General features: G+C 41.7%; 1 protein-coding gene across 32 annotated transcripts in view; it reads left to right on the top strand.

Annotated features, from left to right (window-relative positions):
- Nucleotides 1-18080, top strand: part of JAKMIP3 (Janus kinase and microtubule interacting protein 3) — a 96534-nt gene that overhangs the window by 34486 nt on the left and 43968 nt on the right. For 31 of the 32 annotated variants that reach the window (XM_054071423.1, XM_054071434.1, XM_054071421.1 and 28 more), the window contains 3 exons: nucleotides 1516-1656; nucleotides 3557-3798; nucleotides 7235-7732. In XM_054071423.1, coding sequence (XP_053927398.1) covers nucleotides 3664-3798; nucleotides 7235-7732 — 633 coding nt within the window. In that variant the 5' untranslated portion in view covers nucleotides 1516-1656; nucleotides 3557-3663. Of the gene's footprint in view, nucleotides 1-1515; nucleotides 1657-3556; nucleotides 3799-7234; nucleotides 7733-18080 lie in introns of those variants that run through there. The other variant, XM_054071451.1, reaches the window with a different exon arrangement.

Raw genomic sequence — 18080 nt, forward strand, 5'->3', positions numbered from 1 at the left:
AGGAGGTTGTGGAGAGGAGGGAGCTGGGCTCTTCTCCCAAGTGACAGGGGACAGGACTAGAGGGAATGGCCTGAAGCTCCGTCAGGGGAGGTTCAGGTTGGATATCAGAAAAAAATTCTTCACAGTAAGAGTCATTGGGTACTGGAACAGCTGCCCAGGGAGGGGGTCGAGTTGCCTTCCCTGGAGGTGTTTAAGGAACGGGTGGATGAAGTGCTGAGGGACATGGTTTAGGGAGTGTTAGGAATGGTTGGACTCAATGATCCAATGGGTCCTTTCCAACCTTGTGATTCTGTGATTCTGTAATACAAGCACGTGGTAGTAAAATGGTTGACCTCTTGCTGCTTGGATTCCCAGGGATGCCTCGGGAGCATGTGCACGGCATCTAACTACTCTGCACAATTATCATTTCTGTCTCCCAGAAAATCAGCTGCTGGGCTGGTACTTCTCTAATAACATTAAAAAAAAAAAAAAGCTTTTCGGTTTACTTGTATCAGTTCCTTTGTTTTATTTTCTGTAAGCAAAACCTACAGAATTATTGTAGCCCTTGTCTGTCAAAAATGATCTTTCTGATTTAAATTATTGCCAAAAAATCCCTGTATCATTCAATTCATCATTTGTCTGGCATTCAAATGTAAGCAGTTGAAAGCTTGTGTTATGCTGCTTCTCATTTCTTCAGATTGTGAAGTAGCCTGACTCCGCCTACTGCATCTGTCATTATAACATATCATTTAAGAAAATAATTGTAATGCACGGAAATTCTTCATTCATTGCATTAAGTACAAGTCAGTGCCTGTGGCTACAGACTGCCCCATTTTTTAAGTATAAAGAAAGAGGATTTTTTTAAGACCTCTGTTGCAGAACAATCACTGATGTACGGCATCTTCTTACACAGAGAAGCAAGAGTCGTAAATACTAAGAACATCTACTCCAGTTTATTGGAGCAATATCTGTGAAAAAATTTTACAGCAATATCTGTAAAATTGTATTTATTTCTATTTATTTCTATTTATTTCTATTTATTTAACCAACCAAACACATTTCTTTTTATAGAAACCTCAAAGCTACAAAGTCAAGCCTGACTAAGAAACAGCAGAATTAACACTGCTTTTACTACCTCAGTTTGGTCAACTATAATAATGTCAGGAATTTTATTCCCTTCTCCCCATCTCTTTTATATGCCAAGTCTCAGCCTTCTCACTCTTACTCTGACCCAGGATAGATTTGTAGTAACTGCTTGTCCTACTTGATTTCCCTGGCTCTTGACTGCTTTGCCCAGTTACTCCCAAACTCCAGCCGCTTTCCCTGGATGCTCTCAGCCCTCTCCCACCTTCATATCCCATTTTTATAACCACCAAGGCAGCTGCTTCCCTCTGTTCTTTCCTCCCTAATGGATACAGGTTTTGCTCTTAGAATTCAAATCAGGCCCACCAATTACTGTTATTTATTAATTAATATGATTTATTATATTTTATTATTATTTGACCATTATTATTTATTGTTATTATATTATTACAGCTGCCCTCTACTGTTAAGCCTCTTTCCTCGTGCTTGGACAAGGGAGTATTGCTGTTTGGTTGTGGTTTTGACTGAGTCAGGATGAATAAACCCATGCATTGAAGGTTATCATCCAAAAATATCGTTATCCACATTAACAAGGTTAGTATGAACAAGGTTGGAAGTATTTTTCCAAATGAGCTTTTTGTGTATTTTTTTTAATGGTATAAATTAAGCAATGTGTGAAAGAAACATTGAGGAAATATCTATACCTTGGGAATAGAGCAGAGAATACCTGCGTTCCTATGTTCTGGTGTGAAACAAAGCCTCTAGGACACAGGATTTTGCCCAGGATTTCTTGATATCTTCGAGTTTCTATTAAATTAAATCTGCTCATTTTATAAGAACTGAGTTAAACACTGATAAAAGAAAGAACTGAGAGCAACCTGAATAGTCTCCTACTGACTTGTTCGGCAGAGAGTGACTGTGTGCATAATATTAATGAAATGTCTGCAGCAACAGCTGCAAGAAAAGAATCAAATGAAGTAATTACAAACTGAATTTGACCTTTAGTCAAATTCACCTCTGTGCAGGCAACTCTCAGCTTACAAGGATTTTGTTTGATTTGATGAATACCTTAATTATCTATTTTTACATAGGACTGTAATAGAGTTTTCTTAACTATAGGATGGATGCAGCATATAACATGAACAGATAAAACATATCATGTTTCTCTCTACTTTCATCTGTCTTTTTCTCAGATTGCTATTTCTTTGGAGTAAATTTGTCTTGCTCTTCGGCTATCTATGGCTGCCAGTTAAGCTAAGCTAGAATGTTTTCTGTGAGGGTTTGGACTTTCAGTAACTCTTATGTGCTTTCCTTAATATTATTCATTATAAAAGACCTTTGATTTTCACTGATAACACGGTACTGTAGCTTTGACGCAGTCTTTACAGACTTTAATTACACATACCCATCCCAGAATGCTGGTGGTCATTCTTGGGCAAAGTCTCTTTTGGAGAATTTTGAAATAAAATTGAACAAATGAGTGTTTTCCTTTGTATTGTAGTATCTGTTTTATTGACAAACCTGAAGTTGTTATTATAAATTGTCTCTGTTGTTTAACTTGTAAATGTGTTGGGATTAATGCACTGGCATGGAGGACAAGCTATATTAATGTATGAATTTTGTGAATTTGGGTCCACTTTTGCCCTGTGTTTCACTGTTTAATAGAATGAATTTGCTTGTCTTGGGTGGTTTTTTTTTTGCCTAGATTTAACTAAAATCCTTAGTGTGAATAAAACACCTACACTGTTACCAGACTTGAATAAACCTATAAAGAACTTAATTGCTGTTTTGAAGATGCACCACACACTCCTGTATGGAAAGCTTTTGTTGCCTTTGGGCAATCTCTGCTTGCTTCTGTAGCTTCTTACTATTTTTATTACTTTTATTATTTTCATCATGAATATCGGAGAAGTATTTGTGGGAAAACAAACATTCTTTTTCTTATGACTTTTGTTAAAGAACAGAAAAATATTCTGCTTATGCTGAAAATAAAATAGTTTTCCTAGCTATTGGTGTCTCCAAGCCTTGACTATATATGGTTGGACTCAATGATCTAAGAGGTCTTTTCCAACGTGGTGATTCTACAGTGATTCTATGATTCTGGGGGATGGTGCTTGGATGTCCCTCCCAAACATCTGCATCCTCTGCACTGTGTGGATTCCAGTGCAAATGAAGTGAGATAAAACATTTATAGTTTGTTATTTAGATGTTTTGCTCTGTAAAGGTGTCATACAAAATATTATTACAGCTGAGCTTGGTCCAGCCCTTACTTAATTCAGGGAAGAGTCGTTAGCTAGCTGACACGTACCTCGTGCTTTCTAGAAATGTCTTGTGTCTCAATGTGTTTCAATGTCTTGTGGCAGATAGGAATGATTGGACTCGATGATCCAAGAGGTCTTTTCCAACCTGATGATTCTCTGAATGTGTGTGAGTATCACATCACCTCCCCACCTCTGGCACTCTGACAGCAGTTATGTGATTTCCCTCCTTGCAGGCAAGTAAGAAAATGTAGTGAGACGGAGACAAGGACGAGAAGCCCCGAGCAAGCGCTGGGACGAGGGCCTCGGGGCAGGACTCCCCTCCCTGCCGTGCGGCCTCACCATGTCCAAGAAGGGCACCAGCAGCCGAGCTCGGGGGGAGAAGCCAGATGCCTTGGCTGCCCTGCAGTCTGCTAACGAAGAGCTCAGGGCCAAGCTCACCGACATCCAGATAGAGCTCCAGCAAGAAAAGAGTAAGGTGTGCATCTTTTCCTTTCCTTCTGCCATTAATTTAAAATAGAACTCGTCTGTTGTTTCTGACTGCTGGCCGTCCTTTGCTCCACTTGTAGCCGAGCTGTACAAACTTTGACAATAAATCATCATTGTGTGCGCACAAGGAACTAACCTTCTCTGGGAAACAAGAACCTCTTACTGCAGATTTTTAAACTGTTCTCCTTGCGTTTATAACGTGCATACGAAAGATCTCTGAAAGTAAGGATGCTTTAATGTGGTGGCTCTTGATAGGGAAGCTGAGCAGTAGGGTGGCCGGTCCCTGGGCGGGCAGGACTCAGCTGCGGGCAGGACGCTTCTGCCAGCCAGGAAGAAATGAAGTTGCAAAAATCACCTAGATAAAAGCCAGCAAGAAAACTGGAAAAACAAACATTAAAACAGATGGCATAATCATAGTGATGAGCTGAAAGCTGTCTATGTCCTTCGTTTCTCTCACTGCAACTTTTTCTAGTAAATATTTACCTATTTATAAGGATGTCTGCGTTGGGAGGTTTGAATGCAGTCTTGTGTTTTTCAGAAATTCTTTTTGATTATTCTTACTTTTCACATATACACTAATTTCATTTGGATTTTGTGCTCAAAATCCTTCAAACTTGCTGAATACAATTTTCAGATGTGTAGTAATCGGTGTCAGCTCTGCCTCCCGCTCTGATAGCCAAGGTTTAAGGAGACAAAGTTTCACCCTGACCCTTGGAGAGAGCAACATCCAATGCAGCTTGAGCCTCAACCTTAAGAGCTAAGACGTAGCCTTCAGCCCATTGCTTCGTAAGGGCATGAAAAAATTACTTGTTTTTCCATAATCCTGCAAATTAGTTTCCACTGGTAAACTTTGAGGTTTTGCGATTCCAGAATGCTAATAGAGACATGCATTACCATGCAGGGACAGAATGAAATGTTGCATTTTTCCATTAATTTGCATCATTATTGGGCATTGTAGACTATGAATCTAATTTTAAGGCAGCTTCTACAGGGATGTATTTACATAGAATATTAACACTTCTTTTGTAAAGTAATATTTTCAGCTTAAAACTGAGGACACTCTTTTCCATCTGCTGTGCTCCCCAGTCCTTTTGATAGAAGACTTCTCATCATGGCTTCTCTTGAGTTCATAGTATTGTTTTAAATTGAAATATCATTGGGCCACTCTCCTGTGGTCATGATCAGTTAGTTATTTGTAATGAATAATTCATTGCTGAAAAAGCATCTGATAAAATATAATTGTTTGGAGCTTCACAGTAGCTTGCACAGAGCTTTTTGTCTTGCCATTTGCATGCGCATACAGTGCAGTTTGGATCCATGTGCCTCAGCGTGCCCAAATAATGGCTTAGCTTCTGGTTTTTCATATATTCTTTTGGGGATGTGGTGTGAGAGCTTCTGAAAATAAAATAAGGACTTGCAGAGTTACTTCACAAGATACTGGCTGACGTGTCTTGCCTTAAACATTAGCTTCTTTCTAGCACTTATTACACAAAGATTGGCCTAGTTGCTGAACATACACTTCCTATAGTGTTTCAATATTTGTGGCTTATTCAGTTGGTTTTTGTACTTCTTCAATAAATTTATTATACTTATTTGTATTGTATTAGCTTGTGCATTTTAGGGCACTGAATAGCCTCTTCTTAATTTTAGCATTTAAATAAGTGCACAGGCTCTTGTGATGAACATTATAGGGCAGAAAAAGTGGCACAAACAGGCATGCACTCTCTGCTTCTGAATAAACCTGCCCAAAGGGGGAAGAGTGGCTGGAGAGCTGCACAAAGGAGAAGGCCCTGGGGGTAATGGTTGACAGCCAACTGAACATGAGCCAGCAGTGGCCCAGGTGGCCAAGAAGGCCAATGGCATCTTGGCTTGGATCAGAAACGGTGTGACCAGCAGGTCCAGGGAGGTGATTATCCCTCTGTACTTGGCACTGGTGAGACCGCACCTTGAGTACTGTGTTCAGTTCTGGGCCCCTCACTGCAAGAAGGACATTGAGGCTCTGGAGCGTGTCCAGAGAAGAGCAACGAAGCTGGTGAGGGGCTGGAGAACGTCTTACGAGGAGCGGCTGAGAGAGCTGGGGTTGTTTAGCCTGGAGAAGAGGAGGCGGAGGGGGGACCTTATTGCTCTCTACAACTACCTGAAAGGAGGTTGTGGAGAGGAGGGAGCTGGGCTCTTCTCCCAAGTGACAGGGGACAGGACAAAAGGGAATGGCCTGAAGCTCCACCAGGGGAGGTTCAGGCTGGATATCAGAAAAAAATTCTTCACGGAAAGAGTCATTGGGCACTGGAACAGCTGCCCAGGGAGGGGGTCGAGTCGCCTTCCCTGGAGGTGTTTAAGGAATGGGTGGATGAAGTGTTTGGGGACGTGGTTTAGGGAGTGTTAGGAATGGTTGGACTCCATGATCCAGTGGGTCCTTTCCAACCTGGTGATTCTCTGATTCTATGAAGCAGAGGGTCAGTATTGCAAATACTGCAAATACACACTGGGAATATCTTCTAGTGCAAGGCCTGCTGTTATCCAGCAACTGGCTCAATAAAAAGCGGAGGTGGGTCTTATTTTTCCCCTAAGACACGTGATTCTCATTTCTAACACAGAAAATCACTGATGACCCAGCTCTACTGGCTCTTCTGATGTCTATGCAAGTGTGTAACCTCCCAAGCAAGATGTACGGTCACTAGTGCAGTGGGCAGAGTAGACAATAAGCTGTCTGTTAGTGCTGAAGCGCCGTGGTTCAAAGCCACCCAGAGGACAGGTTGGATCTTAAGGGTTTTAGTCATTGTCACTGTTGATTTTGATTATGGAAAGCAGCACTGACTGTATCTGTGACAAGGTGAACACGCAAGGGTGCTTCTGGAGAGAGGATGGATCTGTCAGGGCTAAGACATGGTTGTGCCCGGAGCATTTGTGGTAGATTTAGAATCACTTTTACAACTGAGTTCTCCTGACTGCGTTGCTGACTGCGTGACTAAAGATCCCCACAGGTATCTGCCAAGCCTCGAGTACAATCACAACTCTGGCAGTGCATTGAAAGTATTTGCCATAAACTGTAAAAAATCTTTTCCCTGTGAAGATGTTTTACAGGGATTTATAATATATATTTTCTTTACAAATAATGCATCAAGAGTAGAAATCTCTCTTCTCTTATCGTACAGCATGAAGGCTGTAAGACAGAGCTCAATGACCCTAGTTTTACCTGGAATCCCCTTGAAAAGGGACATTTAATATGCAATAAAGTATTAGATCATAAAGAATGAACAAAATGCAAATGTCTGTGTTTGGTACTACTAAATCACCAGGTTGGGCTTTCACTCTAAAGCACAGACGTACAACGTAAAGGTTGAAAAGTGATAGGTACAATTTTAAAATATTGTTGTTTGTATTAATAATTTTGCTGATTGAAAATACTTTTAAAATTTTCCCTGTAGGTCAGCAAGTTGGAAAGAGAGAAAAATCAGGAAGTTAAGCAGATCAAAGAGCACGAACAGCATAAAAGTACAGTGGTGGTAACAGAGCTGAAGGTCAAACTTCACGAAGAGAAAATGAAGGAGCTCCAAGCTGTTCGAGAAGCGCTTTTGAGACAGCATGAAGCTGAACTACTTAGAGTAATAAAAATTAAAGATAATGAAATCCAGAGACTACAGACCCTTCTCAGTTCTGTACGCGATGGGGCTCCTGACAAAGTGAAAACAGTGCTGCTCACGGAAGCAAAGGAGGAAGCCAAGAAGGGGTTTGAAGTTGAGAAAATAAAAATGCAACAAGAAATTTCAGAGCTGAAAGGGGCTAAGAAACAAGTGGAAGAGGCTTTAACCATGGTCATCCAAGCTGATAAAATCAAAGCAGCAGAGATAAGGAGTGTGTATCACCTGCATCAAGAGGAAATCAGCAGAATTAAGAGGGAGTGTGAGAGAGAAATTCGTAGACTGGTACGTGTTGCTATTTATAGCTATGTTTTTACTAATACTTATGTTATCAATAGTAATTAAATGCAAGTTTATTGCTGGACTCAGGTGAATGGTTAAGGATGGGCATTCAAATTTTTGGAGCCTGCTTCAATGTAGAGTTGTGGAATGTTTTTTTTAAGAACTGTGGGGATGTTTTGTAAGGAACGTCTTTATGTGTATTAGTGCCTACTGATATTGTTCACATTTCAGATATCGGGAAGAGGCTTTGGGTCACCAGCTGGTTAGAGGAATTCTACAAAACTGTTGTTTCTTGGCGTGTGCTTCTATTTCCCCAGCATTTGTTTCTTGCTAACCTTGGTCCTTCCCTTTCCCTATCTATGCTAGTTCCTGTAATAATGAGCTTTACACAATTCCCAAATGATCCTTTTGCTGCATCCCATAGCGAGTCCTGTCTTCTGTAGGCAATGCCCTCTTTCACTCTGTGAGGTTTTCAGGAAGTAGTTCCTCTCTGTGACTCACCTTGGTGGCTTTCCCCCAGGACAGATGCTGGTGTTCCTCATTTCATGGTCCCACAAGCACCCACTCAGCAGATTCCTGACCTCAGCAGGTTACTGGGGGGTGTTCCTCACCCATTATTGCTCATCTGACACTCACTGGGGATTTGTTTGTGTTGAACATCTTTCAATCACCATTTCATGCAATAATTTGAGTACCAAAGGCAGTAGTTACATTCTTATGGCTGTGAAGTGTTCCTGCAGTGTGTTTGGAAAGTTGTTGGAGATGTTAAAATGGATCATGCTCTTTAGAAAAGGGGAGAACTCCTTGAAAGTGGGAGTTCCCTCCAAGAGGGAAGTCTTTGCATGAAACATTTCTGCATTTTAGGATGGTTTCTTCTCCACTGCTATCTCAGGCAATTGCCTTATGATTCACACAGTCTTGTGTGTACACAACTGATTTCTAGGATTCTATTCCTGAACTGTTGCTGCCATTCCCAAGGACATAGGAACAAATTTGACACCCATACTCCTGTGTTGTGTATTTTGGGTCTTGTTTCAGTATTTATTTGAAGTTACCATCTTTCTGTTTCCTGTGCTTTTTTAGCATTCAGTGTCTCAGCATAAATTCATCCACGTCTCTTCTAAGTCGTTATCCCTTCACTATTATACAAATCCTAAAAAAAACATTTATAAACATGGTAACAGCTTGCAGACTGGCCCCAAGGCAAAGCATGGCAGCATAGCCATGCTTCAATGAATGCCATGTGGGACCTACCCACCACAGAGTTGGTACAGCAAAATCTGTCATAGAATCATAGAATAGTTTGGGTTGGAAGGAACCTTAAAGCTCATCCAGTTCCAACCCCCTGCCATGGGCAGGGTCACCTCCCACTGGCTCAGGCTGCCCAAGGCCCATCCAACCTGGCCTGGAACACCTCCAGGGATGGGGCAGCCACAGCTTCCCTGGGCAACCTGGGACAGGGTCTCACCACCCTCATTGTTAAGAAATTCCTTCTTATGTCCAGTCTAAATCTGCCCCTCTCCAGTTTATGCCTGTTCCCCCTCGTCCTATCACTCCAAGTCCCTCTCCAGCTTTCTTGTAGCCCCTTCAGATACTGGAAGGTCACTATAAGGTCTCCTCAGAGCCTTCTCTTCTCCAGGCTGAACAACCCCAACTCTCTCAGCCTGTCCTCGTAGGGAAGGTGCTCCAGCCTAATACACCAACTGACACACCGTGTGTCACCAAAGTGTTACATACCCTTTGCTTAGCCCCTCATTCTCTCGGACTTTAGGCTGTTTTCTTCCCTTCGTAAATTATTTTATTTTTATGAAGAGGTTATGAAAATAATTTATAACCAACTGATCTATTGATACTGTTCAAATATCCTGCAGTGTAAGTACTTTCTTCTCCAAACATACGTTACTACATCCATTGATTTAATATATCAGAAGGGAAGGATGGCTAATGTACATCCTAAATAAACTTGCTGCATTACATGAAAAGTCCACGCTAATGGCCTCTAATGTAAAAGCTATAAAATAAATATGTACTTAGTTATAAGGAATAGAGTGGTTTGAGGTTATGTTTTCTAAATTGCTTTTGAAAATCAAACTTCTTAATTCCTGCTTGAAAGAATCATATTATCTAACTGTACTAATTAAATTACATGATGCCATCCTTTTATCAAGCCCTGAGTGCTTCCTGAATGACTTCAAGTACTCTCAGCTCCATTGACTAGACTATAATTGACTTCAATGGGAGCTGTTTGCTCCTGACACCTTACAGGGGAGGGCCCTGCTGTTTGGGGGAGGAAAGGCTGGTGCCGTGTTGTATGATAAAAGCTCTCTTCTCTCTGAAAATGAGACAATTCTCAAAATGCTTACGGAAAACCAGTGGCTTTTTAACACGTTTAAGATGGGCACCACCAATAAAGAGTGTGCTTTGAGCCTGTTTGGGATTGTAATGACATAGAGAGAAATGAAGAATAGCCCAACGTGAACCAGGCTGTCCATGCAGCAGAGCGATGCTGAAGACACTGGTTTGGGTTCCTGCCACTCTGCACCTACCTGTGTGTTAGCTTTGCACTTTCGGGAGCTACATCTTCATGTAACAACTGTGGCAGGCATCCAGCCCTGGATTGTTGATGGATTCACTTCAAGATCATAAATGCTCTGTGGTTCATGTACAAGGTGTTACTTAGCCATTTTAACCAAGGAAGGAAGTAGCCTTCAAGAAATTCTTAATTTCACACCTGGAAAAGTATTTTTTGTTTAGGCAGAATAAAGAAAGACAAGTTATATTTCTTCATGTTTAATTTTGCTATGATGCCAAGTCCTTTAACATAAAGTAGGGTTTTTTGGAAGTTATTTATCTCTGATAGGTACGGTTTTTGATTTCTGAGTGAAGTACATCTGTACAGGCTTAGCTTGTGGAAAATACTTCCATACATAGTCAGACAAATATTGTTTTAAAAAGGTGAGTTAGTACTAATTCATTATTCTCCTTTCAAATTTGAACCATTTATCCAGACAGGAATACATTTGTTGACATAAGGAAGAATTTATCTACCGTGAGAGTGGTAGATAAATTGGCCCAGGTTGCCCAGGGAAGCTGTGGCTGCCCCATCCCTGGAGGTGTTCCAGGCCAGGTTGGATGGGCCTTGTGCAGCCTGAGCCAGTGGGAGGTGTCCCTGCCCATGGCAGGGAGGTTGGAACGGGATGATCTTTAAGGTTCCTTCCAACCCAAACTATTCTATGATTCTACGTCTCACGTTAGACTTTTGGAAAAACATTAGATGGCTTTTAAAGTAACAGATGTGGAAGGAGGATACAACATTATGCAAGAAAGAGTTGTACAGCCGTCAAATTTACTTCAAGTAAGTTGAAGTCTGTTTTAGTCTTGAGCGTTATTGTTTTTTGTCAAGGGAAACAGGATATATGTGCTCAGGTTTTCAGAAGAGCCTGCTCTATCATGAACCTTTCCATTTTGTTGACTTACTACAACTTGGATTGCAGTTGAATAGTTACTAGTTACATCAAGCCAAACCCAGTGCCAGTGGCTGAACTTTGTCCTTGCCAGGTTTCTAAGAGGAATTCCTACATATTCCCTCTTTTCCAGAAGAAGAGACTTTCTTAGAATCATAGAACGTTTTGAGTTGGAAAGAACCTTAAAGATCATCCAGTTCCACCTTCACTGCAATGGGCAGGGACACCTCCCACTGGCTCAGGCTGCCCAAGGCCCATCCAACCTGGTATTGAACACCTCCAGGGATGGGGCAGTCACAGCTTCCCTGGGCAACCTGGGCCAGGGCCTCACCACCCTCATGGTGAAGAACTTGTGAAGAACTTTGGAGAAGGCAGAGCTGCACTGCAGTTGGACAGACCAGCACTGCCTATCTGTGCTCTGTACTCATGTCCAGCAGCAGAACTAAATCCAAAATATTCTTGTAGTCAAAAAGATACTTCGAAATGCAACTGTGAGCTGGGTGCTCCCAAGCCTACACTTTTCTGCCAAGACACATTTAGAGCAGACCGTAGGTATGCAGCAAACAGGCTATTACTGAGGAGTATAATATTCGCACGTGGTAATGTTGGTAGTTTTGCACTAGAAGCATGCAGGGGCTTGCGGATTGTAACAGCTAACAAGGTGTAAACTCTCTTTACAATTCCCACTTAGTATTTACCAAATCAAAATTGTAGCCGTTTACTCTAGTTATTTTTCATCTGCCAGGGTAGCTGTTAATGCTCAATGCCTTTAGACAAATCCCCCAAAGCAGAGCTGAGTATCTTTCTGTTCTGCGAACAGCATAGGAAAGCAAATAACATCTTTTGCAAAACTCTATGTTCAAATTATTGCGGCCTCGTGGTTTCTGTTTGCACATATGGCTTGTGCTGTTTGTGTCTGTAAAGTCTGAGTGTGATGCTCTCCAGAGAAGTACAACTAACCCAGTTAAGCTATCCCTGGCTCAGAAGCTTGAAAAATGTCAATGTAAAAAGTGAAAGTCGCTTGCAGATGGTAACAAGTAAGTATGGCAACAACCTCCTTTTGAAAGAATTTCTAATTTTAGTAAATGGGTTTTAAATTTTATTTGGTGCATTCGAAAACAGCTTGAAATACTACACAAATGTATTTAATTACATTTGTATGGTCTCCTGCTAGTAACAGCCCATCCTATTTTAGTTTGTGCATGTCCAGAGAAAACAGCCCTTCAGTCAGGAGAATTCCCTGAGATTAACTGGCCTTGAATTTTGCCTAACAGGAGCTAAAATTCACAGTAGTAAAAACATTTAGATTTTACTTAAACATATTGGTCAGAAAGAAGTGCTAAAAAGCAACGGTGACTGCAGCTTCCATCCCTGCTGTCTTGTTTATGAGGGGACTGAAACAGAAATAAGAAAAACTGAATAAATTAAATTTGTTAGAGACTGAAAAGCATTTATTTTCAATTTAAGAAACTTTAGTTGACCATGACTACCAAAAGGTTTAATAAGGTAGTCTGATACCCCACGTAAGACCATTGTACCTTGAGAACTGGGTGACCTCTTTATGGTAATCCAACACCACAAGGAAAGACAAGATCAATCTTTTCAGTATCACTCTGAATCTCTGTTTACAGGTACTTCCCCGAGATTTCTGTGTTAGGCAGGGGCAAATTCGCAGAGAAATAAAGGATGATATCAGGTGAAAAGTGTAGGAAGCTGACTTTTTAAATATTCATTTCATTGGTGATTGATGTAGTTTTTATCTTCTCCTTTTTATTCTTCTACGTGGTGAAAAATTACCATATGTAGTATTATAAAGATATCTCAGCAGTCATCCTATACAGACAAATTATTCCAGGTGAATAATTCCTTCTTGCAAATGTGGATTTTTTCATTATTTTTGGTTTGGACCTCATGTACAACAATATTTATTCCAACTCAACTTGGCTTACTGAAAAATTTTGTTGTATATTAAAAAATATACAACATTACTCCATGTAGAAGGGCCAGTAAACTTCCTAGCTCAGACTTGTTCCTTTTTTTGCCTTACAATCCATCTTTTAATGGTTATAAACTGGAGAGGGGAAGATTTAGACTAGACATAAGGATGATTTCTTCACCATAAGAGTGCTGAGGCCCTGTCCCAGGTTGCCCAGGGAAGCTGTGGCTGCCCCATCCCTGGAGGTGTTCCAGGCCAGGTTGGATGGGCCTTGGGCAGCCTGAGCCATTGGGGGAAGTGTCCCTGCCCATGGCAGGGGGGGTGGAACTGGATGGGCTTTAAGGCTTCTTCCAACCCAAACTATTCTACGATTTTAGGTTTATTGATTGTGTTTCGTATCTTTTCTGTTTAGTTAAGGATAACTGGGATCTCATCAGTCTTTCAAACTTTCTTTGACCGAACTGCAGCAGAATCACATTGTAGAATGAAGGTTTTGGTAATACAAAGTGTTCGTGTCCTTGTTTAGCTGAAAACATATGACACCGTCTCCTCTCATGTCTGACAGTTTGGTACATTCACTGGAACAGTGGTCATGCACTGCTGACAGTGAACATTTTCAGAGTCAGTCTTCGCCGAAAGGTGTGAAAGGAGAAGGGTTCTGGGTGATCCTGGGAGGTCCCACTGAGTGGCTGGCGAATAGTGGCTCCTGTTGTCCTGTGGGACCCTGGTGGCTATGCCTGTGTCCAATGGCTTCCAGGCACAGGTGACGGCTACCAGGGTGTTTAATTGCTTCAGAAACAATGGGATAGTCACAGGATTTTTCTAATGTCATCTAATGATGGCTCTTAAAAACTTAAGCAACCTGCAAGATTCTGGAAAACTGGAGATTGCAGAGTGTGTTTTCACCGTACAGCTGAGACAAGCAGAACACACGGGGCTACCAAAGCACTCAGCTGTGCTCTCCCCCAGCGTTGTGCCCACCTCACGTCTCCTGCACTGGGCCGTGCATGCAGAGTGACCCAGTCCAGTGAGCTGCCTTAGCCAAAAATTAACCATGAAAGTGAGAAAAACAGTTTTTCCATGGATTGATATGATGATTGATATGATTGATATGACTTCTATTGTATGGACTAGCCCTGGCACTGGATTTGGGAGGGAGAGGCAAGATTTGGGAATGCCTCTTGTGGTGGGGGTCTGCTGTTGTGCCACAGTGTAACTCTAATAAGGAATTACCCTCTTGAGGAGCTGCTGCTTATTGCAATGCCTCTAGCAGCAAAGCCAGCATGAGACACTCTCAGCTTTCATCTCCTCCTTCAACCATAAGGGAGATGCTTCTGTTTCTGGCCCCACTCTGTCAAGAAGATCAGTAAAATGGGTTGGGCTATTCCTGGGATCCGCAGCACGGGTGTGGGAATGACACAAGGAGCTGTAAGGAGCATTTTGCTTTTCTATAAATACCTCACGTACTTTGCAATGTGCAGCTTATTATTGCAATATAGGTTGTAATGCATATTTTAGCAATATATTTAAATAGTGTGAGAGGTGATTGCACTTCGTGTTTTGTTTTTCATCTGTAGAGAAATTGAGAATTTTCCTTGGTTAAAAAAAAAAAGAAATTTCAGCTTGCTCCTCTGTTGTATTGGCTGTGTTACCATCGTTTGCAGTGGTGGGAATCAACGTGGATTTGGTGCTGCAGCTGATTCTGTGGGTGTAGGCACGTTAGTGGAGTTTAAATGCCTTCAGTTAGGAGCCTTAGAAAGTCAGCAGCACCGCTGCAGGTGTGGTGCCACTCCTATCTGTAAAACATCAGTCACAGCAGTTGGTTTGAACCTGCAGTGTCAGAACAGTGACCAGTGTTAACACTTTTAGAGCATTTGGCAAAACCCGATTAACTGAGTCGAGCTGAGTGTTGCTAACGAGTCAAACGTATCACCAGGACAGAACCAATGGCATTTATTTCTAGAGAGAGAAGGCAAAGATGAGCACCACTGCAGGCGGGGCAGAACCTTCATTCTTCCAGCCCTGTACGTGGACCCCATCTCTCAGGGGTGATCATGCCAGAGGGTAACCACCTCTCCTTTCATCTGGGGTCTTCTGCTGTCAGCCTGAGTGAGGGGATCCTGGCAGTTCAATCACCTCCGCTCCTGAGGAGCACGGGCGCGGGCAGGTCTCCTTGCCTCCTAATTGCTGGCTCTGACACCGTGTCCATGGGGAAATGGGTTTGTCATGTAACAGCTCCAGCTGGAAAGGGGCTTCTCGTTTGCATTTAAAACCTCTGCCCACCAGTAACTGTTTTTTATCCACCACACACTGGTAGCTTCAAAGGTGGATTTCTGGGGTATGCAGCCGTAGTCCTGATGATGTCTGTGAATTTGCAGAGCTGTAAATGCACCAGAAACATTGCAAGGAGAAATTACCCAACCAGGGAACCTACATGTTGATTTTACAATCACAATGGAAATAATACTTTTAAAAAGAATCACACAGCTCAAAACCAACTGCACGTCAGACCGTGCTAGAGACTGCGCTGGGTAGCACAAGGAGGGAATAACAAATTTAACTTTGCACAGGATTATGTTTGCATAATTGGCACCAGCTGTGCTCACGGGCTGGTTATTAATTAGCACTCCCACATAAATATTCATCCCAAGTCAAAGCAGCCTGCTAGAAATAAAGCGGGAACATCCACAGCGCGGCGCAGGGCATCCTCTCAGGTGGTTGGATGCGGCAGTTCTATGCGGGCTGATGCCCTTTCACAAGCGTTGCTGGTGTCTGAAGCCAAGAGACAGAGGGGTGGGGAGGAGGAATCCTGCTGGTCTCACACCCATGGCAGAATGAGGCTGAGGTGTGCGACAGTCTGGTGAGTTGTGTGTCCAGGGACCAACGCTTCTTCCCATGAGGGGCAAGTTGTGTCTTGTCTTTTTGTTTTCTTAATGTTACTAAGAAATGTGCTAAGTAATACAATTCAGTGAAATGCTGCCTTCAATTTGTACTATTTCTACAACATTTCTGTTTAACGATGGGCTGCAAACATCAAACCTATGCATGTTTCATGAATGTGAATTTAATCATATGAAGCAAAATGTGAATACTGATCTTTCCTTTGTTGTTTATGAAGATTATGTTTAGCTTTTTTTCCCTAGAAAACAAGCCATTAGTGAAATACTGTGAAATGCTTTGTGTTTTCTCCAGCTTCTTTGTTCCTCCTAATTTAAAGTATTGCCTATGTTGTACCATGCCTTTGTTTTCATATAAATAGGGATCAGCTACCCAATATTTTGCTTATTTTAAACAAATCATCATTTGATGATGTGTTACCTTTTTATCTATACGTCCATTTAAATTTCTATCTGATTATGTATTTGGCAGAAGGACCTCTGTGGGCATCTCCTTGTTTCATTCAGAGTTAGTAGACCATTGCCTTCGTGGCAATTGTTGATAGTGCTTTTAATAAAACGGCACCCAACGTATATTTTTTGCTTCATTTTACTGGAAGAATCTAAATTTTTCATAAGTTTGAAACACGGTTTCCACGCAAGTATGTGTGAGTTTTCCTACATCGTCTTTTGGCAAAGTCTGGCTCTTCCCCTGGGAATGACAAGAGTTCTCTCTGAGTTCGTAGCTCAGTTCCTTTGGCTACTGGAGAGCAGGACCACCCCAGGCAGTGGTGAACATCTTGTCTCTTGCCTATTGGCTGGAGCTTCCCGTGTGTGGTGGGGTGACGATGTGCCTCACCTGGCCTGGGTGTGGACACAGCCTCCACGCTGTGCAACAGCAGGACTTCGTGCCCCAACCCCCCGTGTCCTCTCCTGTGTAATTTATTCCGCAGCTGTAAAATGTAATCAACCCTTCCATCCCAGTGCACCTAATGGAAATAATTTCCTCATTCCATTGCTGGGGGAGTGTAAACTGCCATCATTTGATTTTTCTCTGTGTGGGCCACTTTTGCAGCTTTTGGAAACAAAATACTTTGAGTGAGCTGTTAATTCACAATGTCATTTCTTTCCAGGTTTATAGACAAAGCTATCAGATATAAAAGTATCAAACAGCTCTATAAGACAAAATGTTCTTATTTCAAGCCGGTCATATTTTAAAAAATGATCATTTAAATTATATGTGTGAAGTCTCAAAACCTTATGCCAAAAAAATCTTGTCTATGGGTGGTGTCTGAAACCAGATCAACAGACATTTTAGGGCATTTATCCGATTTCTTTCTTTCTGTAGAGTCATTATCTGTAAGCACATCTGGCAGCACTGTGGTGTATGAGTGTAATTAATGCTTTATATTCATGTATAATGTATACGTATGCAACGCAGCTGGGAAAAGCCTGAGATTCTGTTGCAGCGCTGTAAATCATCACGGGCACAGATGAAGATTTTGGGTTGTGCTCAGTAATTTTTCATTATTAGGCAGGGCACAGACCATCCTTGTTGCAACTCTCTAAATAGACCATAAGGTTCTGCTCTTGGTGTAAGCCATGGCATGTGCATGCAGCCTACAGTGCCCCCAACACCTCCACATGGGTGAACGTGGCTCAGCTCCATAGAGGGAGAGGCCTAAATCCCACATTAAAAAAAAAAAATCCAAAAACGCTGTCCCTCAGAAAATATTCCTGGAGCACCTGCAAATTCATTGTTCTTAGTGCTGCGGTGACAAGCATCGCTCTCTGAACTCGGTGAGAACAGTGCAGGCAAATAGGAAAGAAGAGAATTAGAGATAGCTGAGATTTGTCATTTAGCATTTAATAATTTTGCAGAATGTGTATTAGGCATAAAAATACCTTTTCACAGAAAGAGGATAACTAAACATATTGCTCACTTAGAAGACTATTGGAAAAAATTTTTGTACAAATTGACGCTGCTTCTGTATTTTGAAAATTGAAAGGATATTCATGTTTTAATATTTTTCTTTTAAAATTGTGAAACGAAATTTTCAAAAGTTGATGTCTAA

Source organism: Cuculus canorus, chromosome 7, assembly GCF_017976375.1.
Source record: "Cuculus canorus isolate bCucCan1 chromosome 7, bCucCan1.pri, whole genome shotgun sequence".
Lineage (NCBI taxonomy): Eukaryota > Metazoa > Chordata > Aves > Cuculiformes > Cuculidae > Cuculus > Cuculus canorus.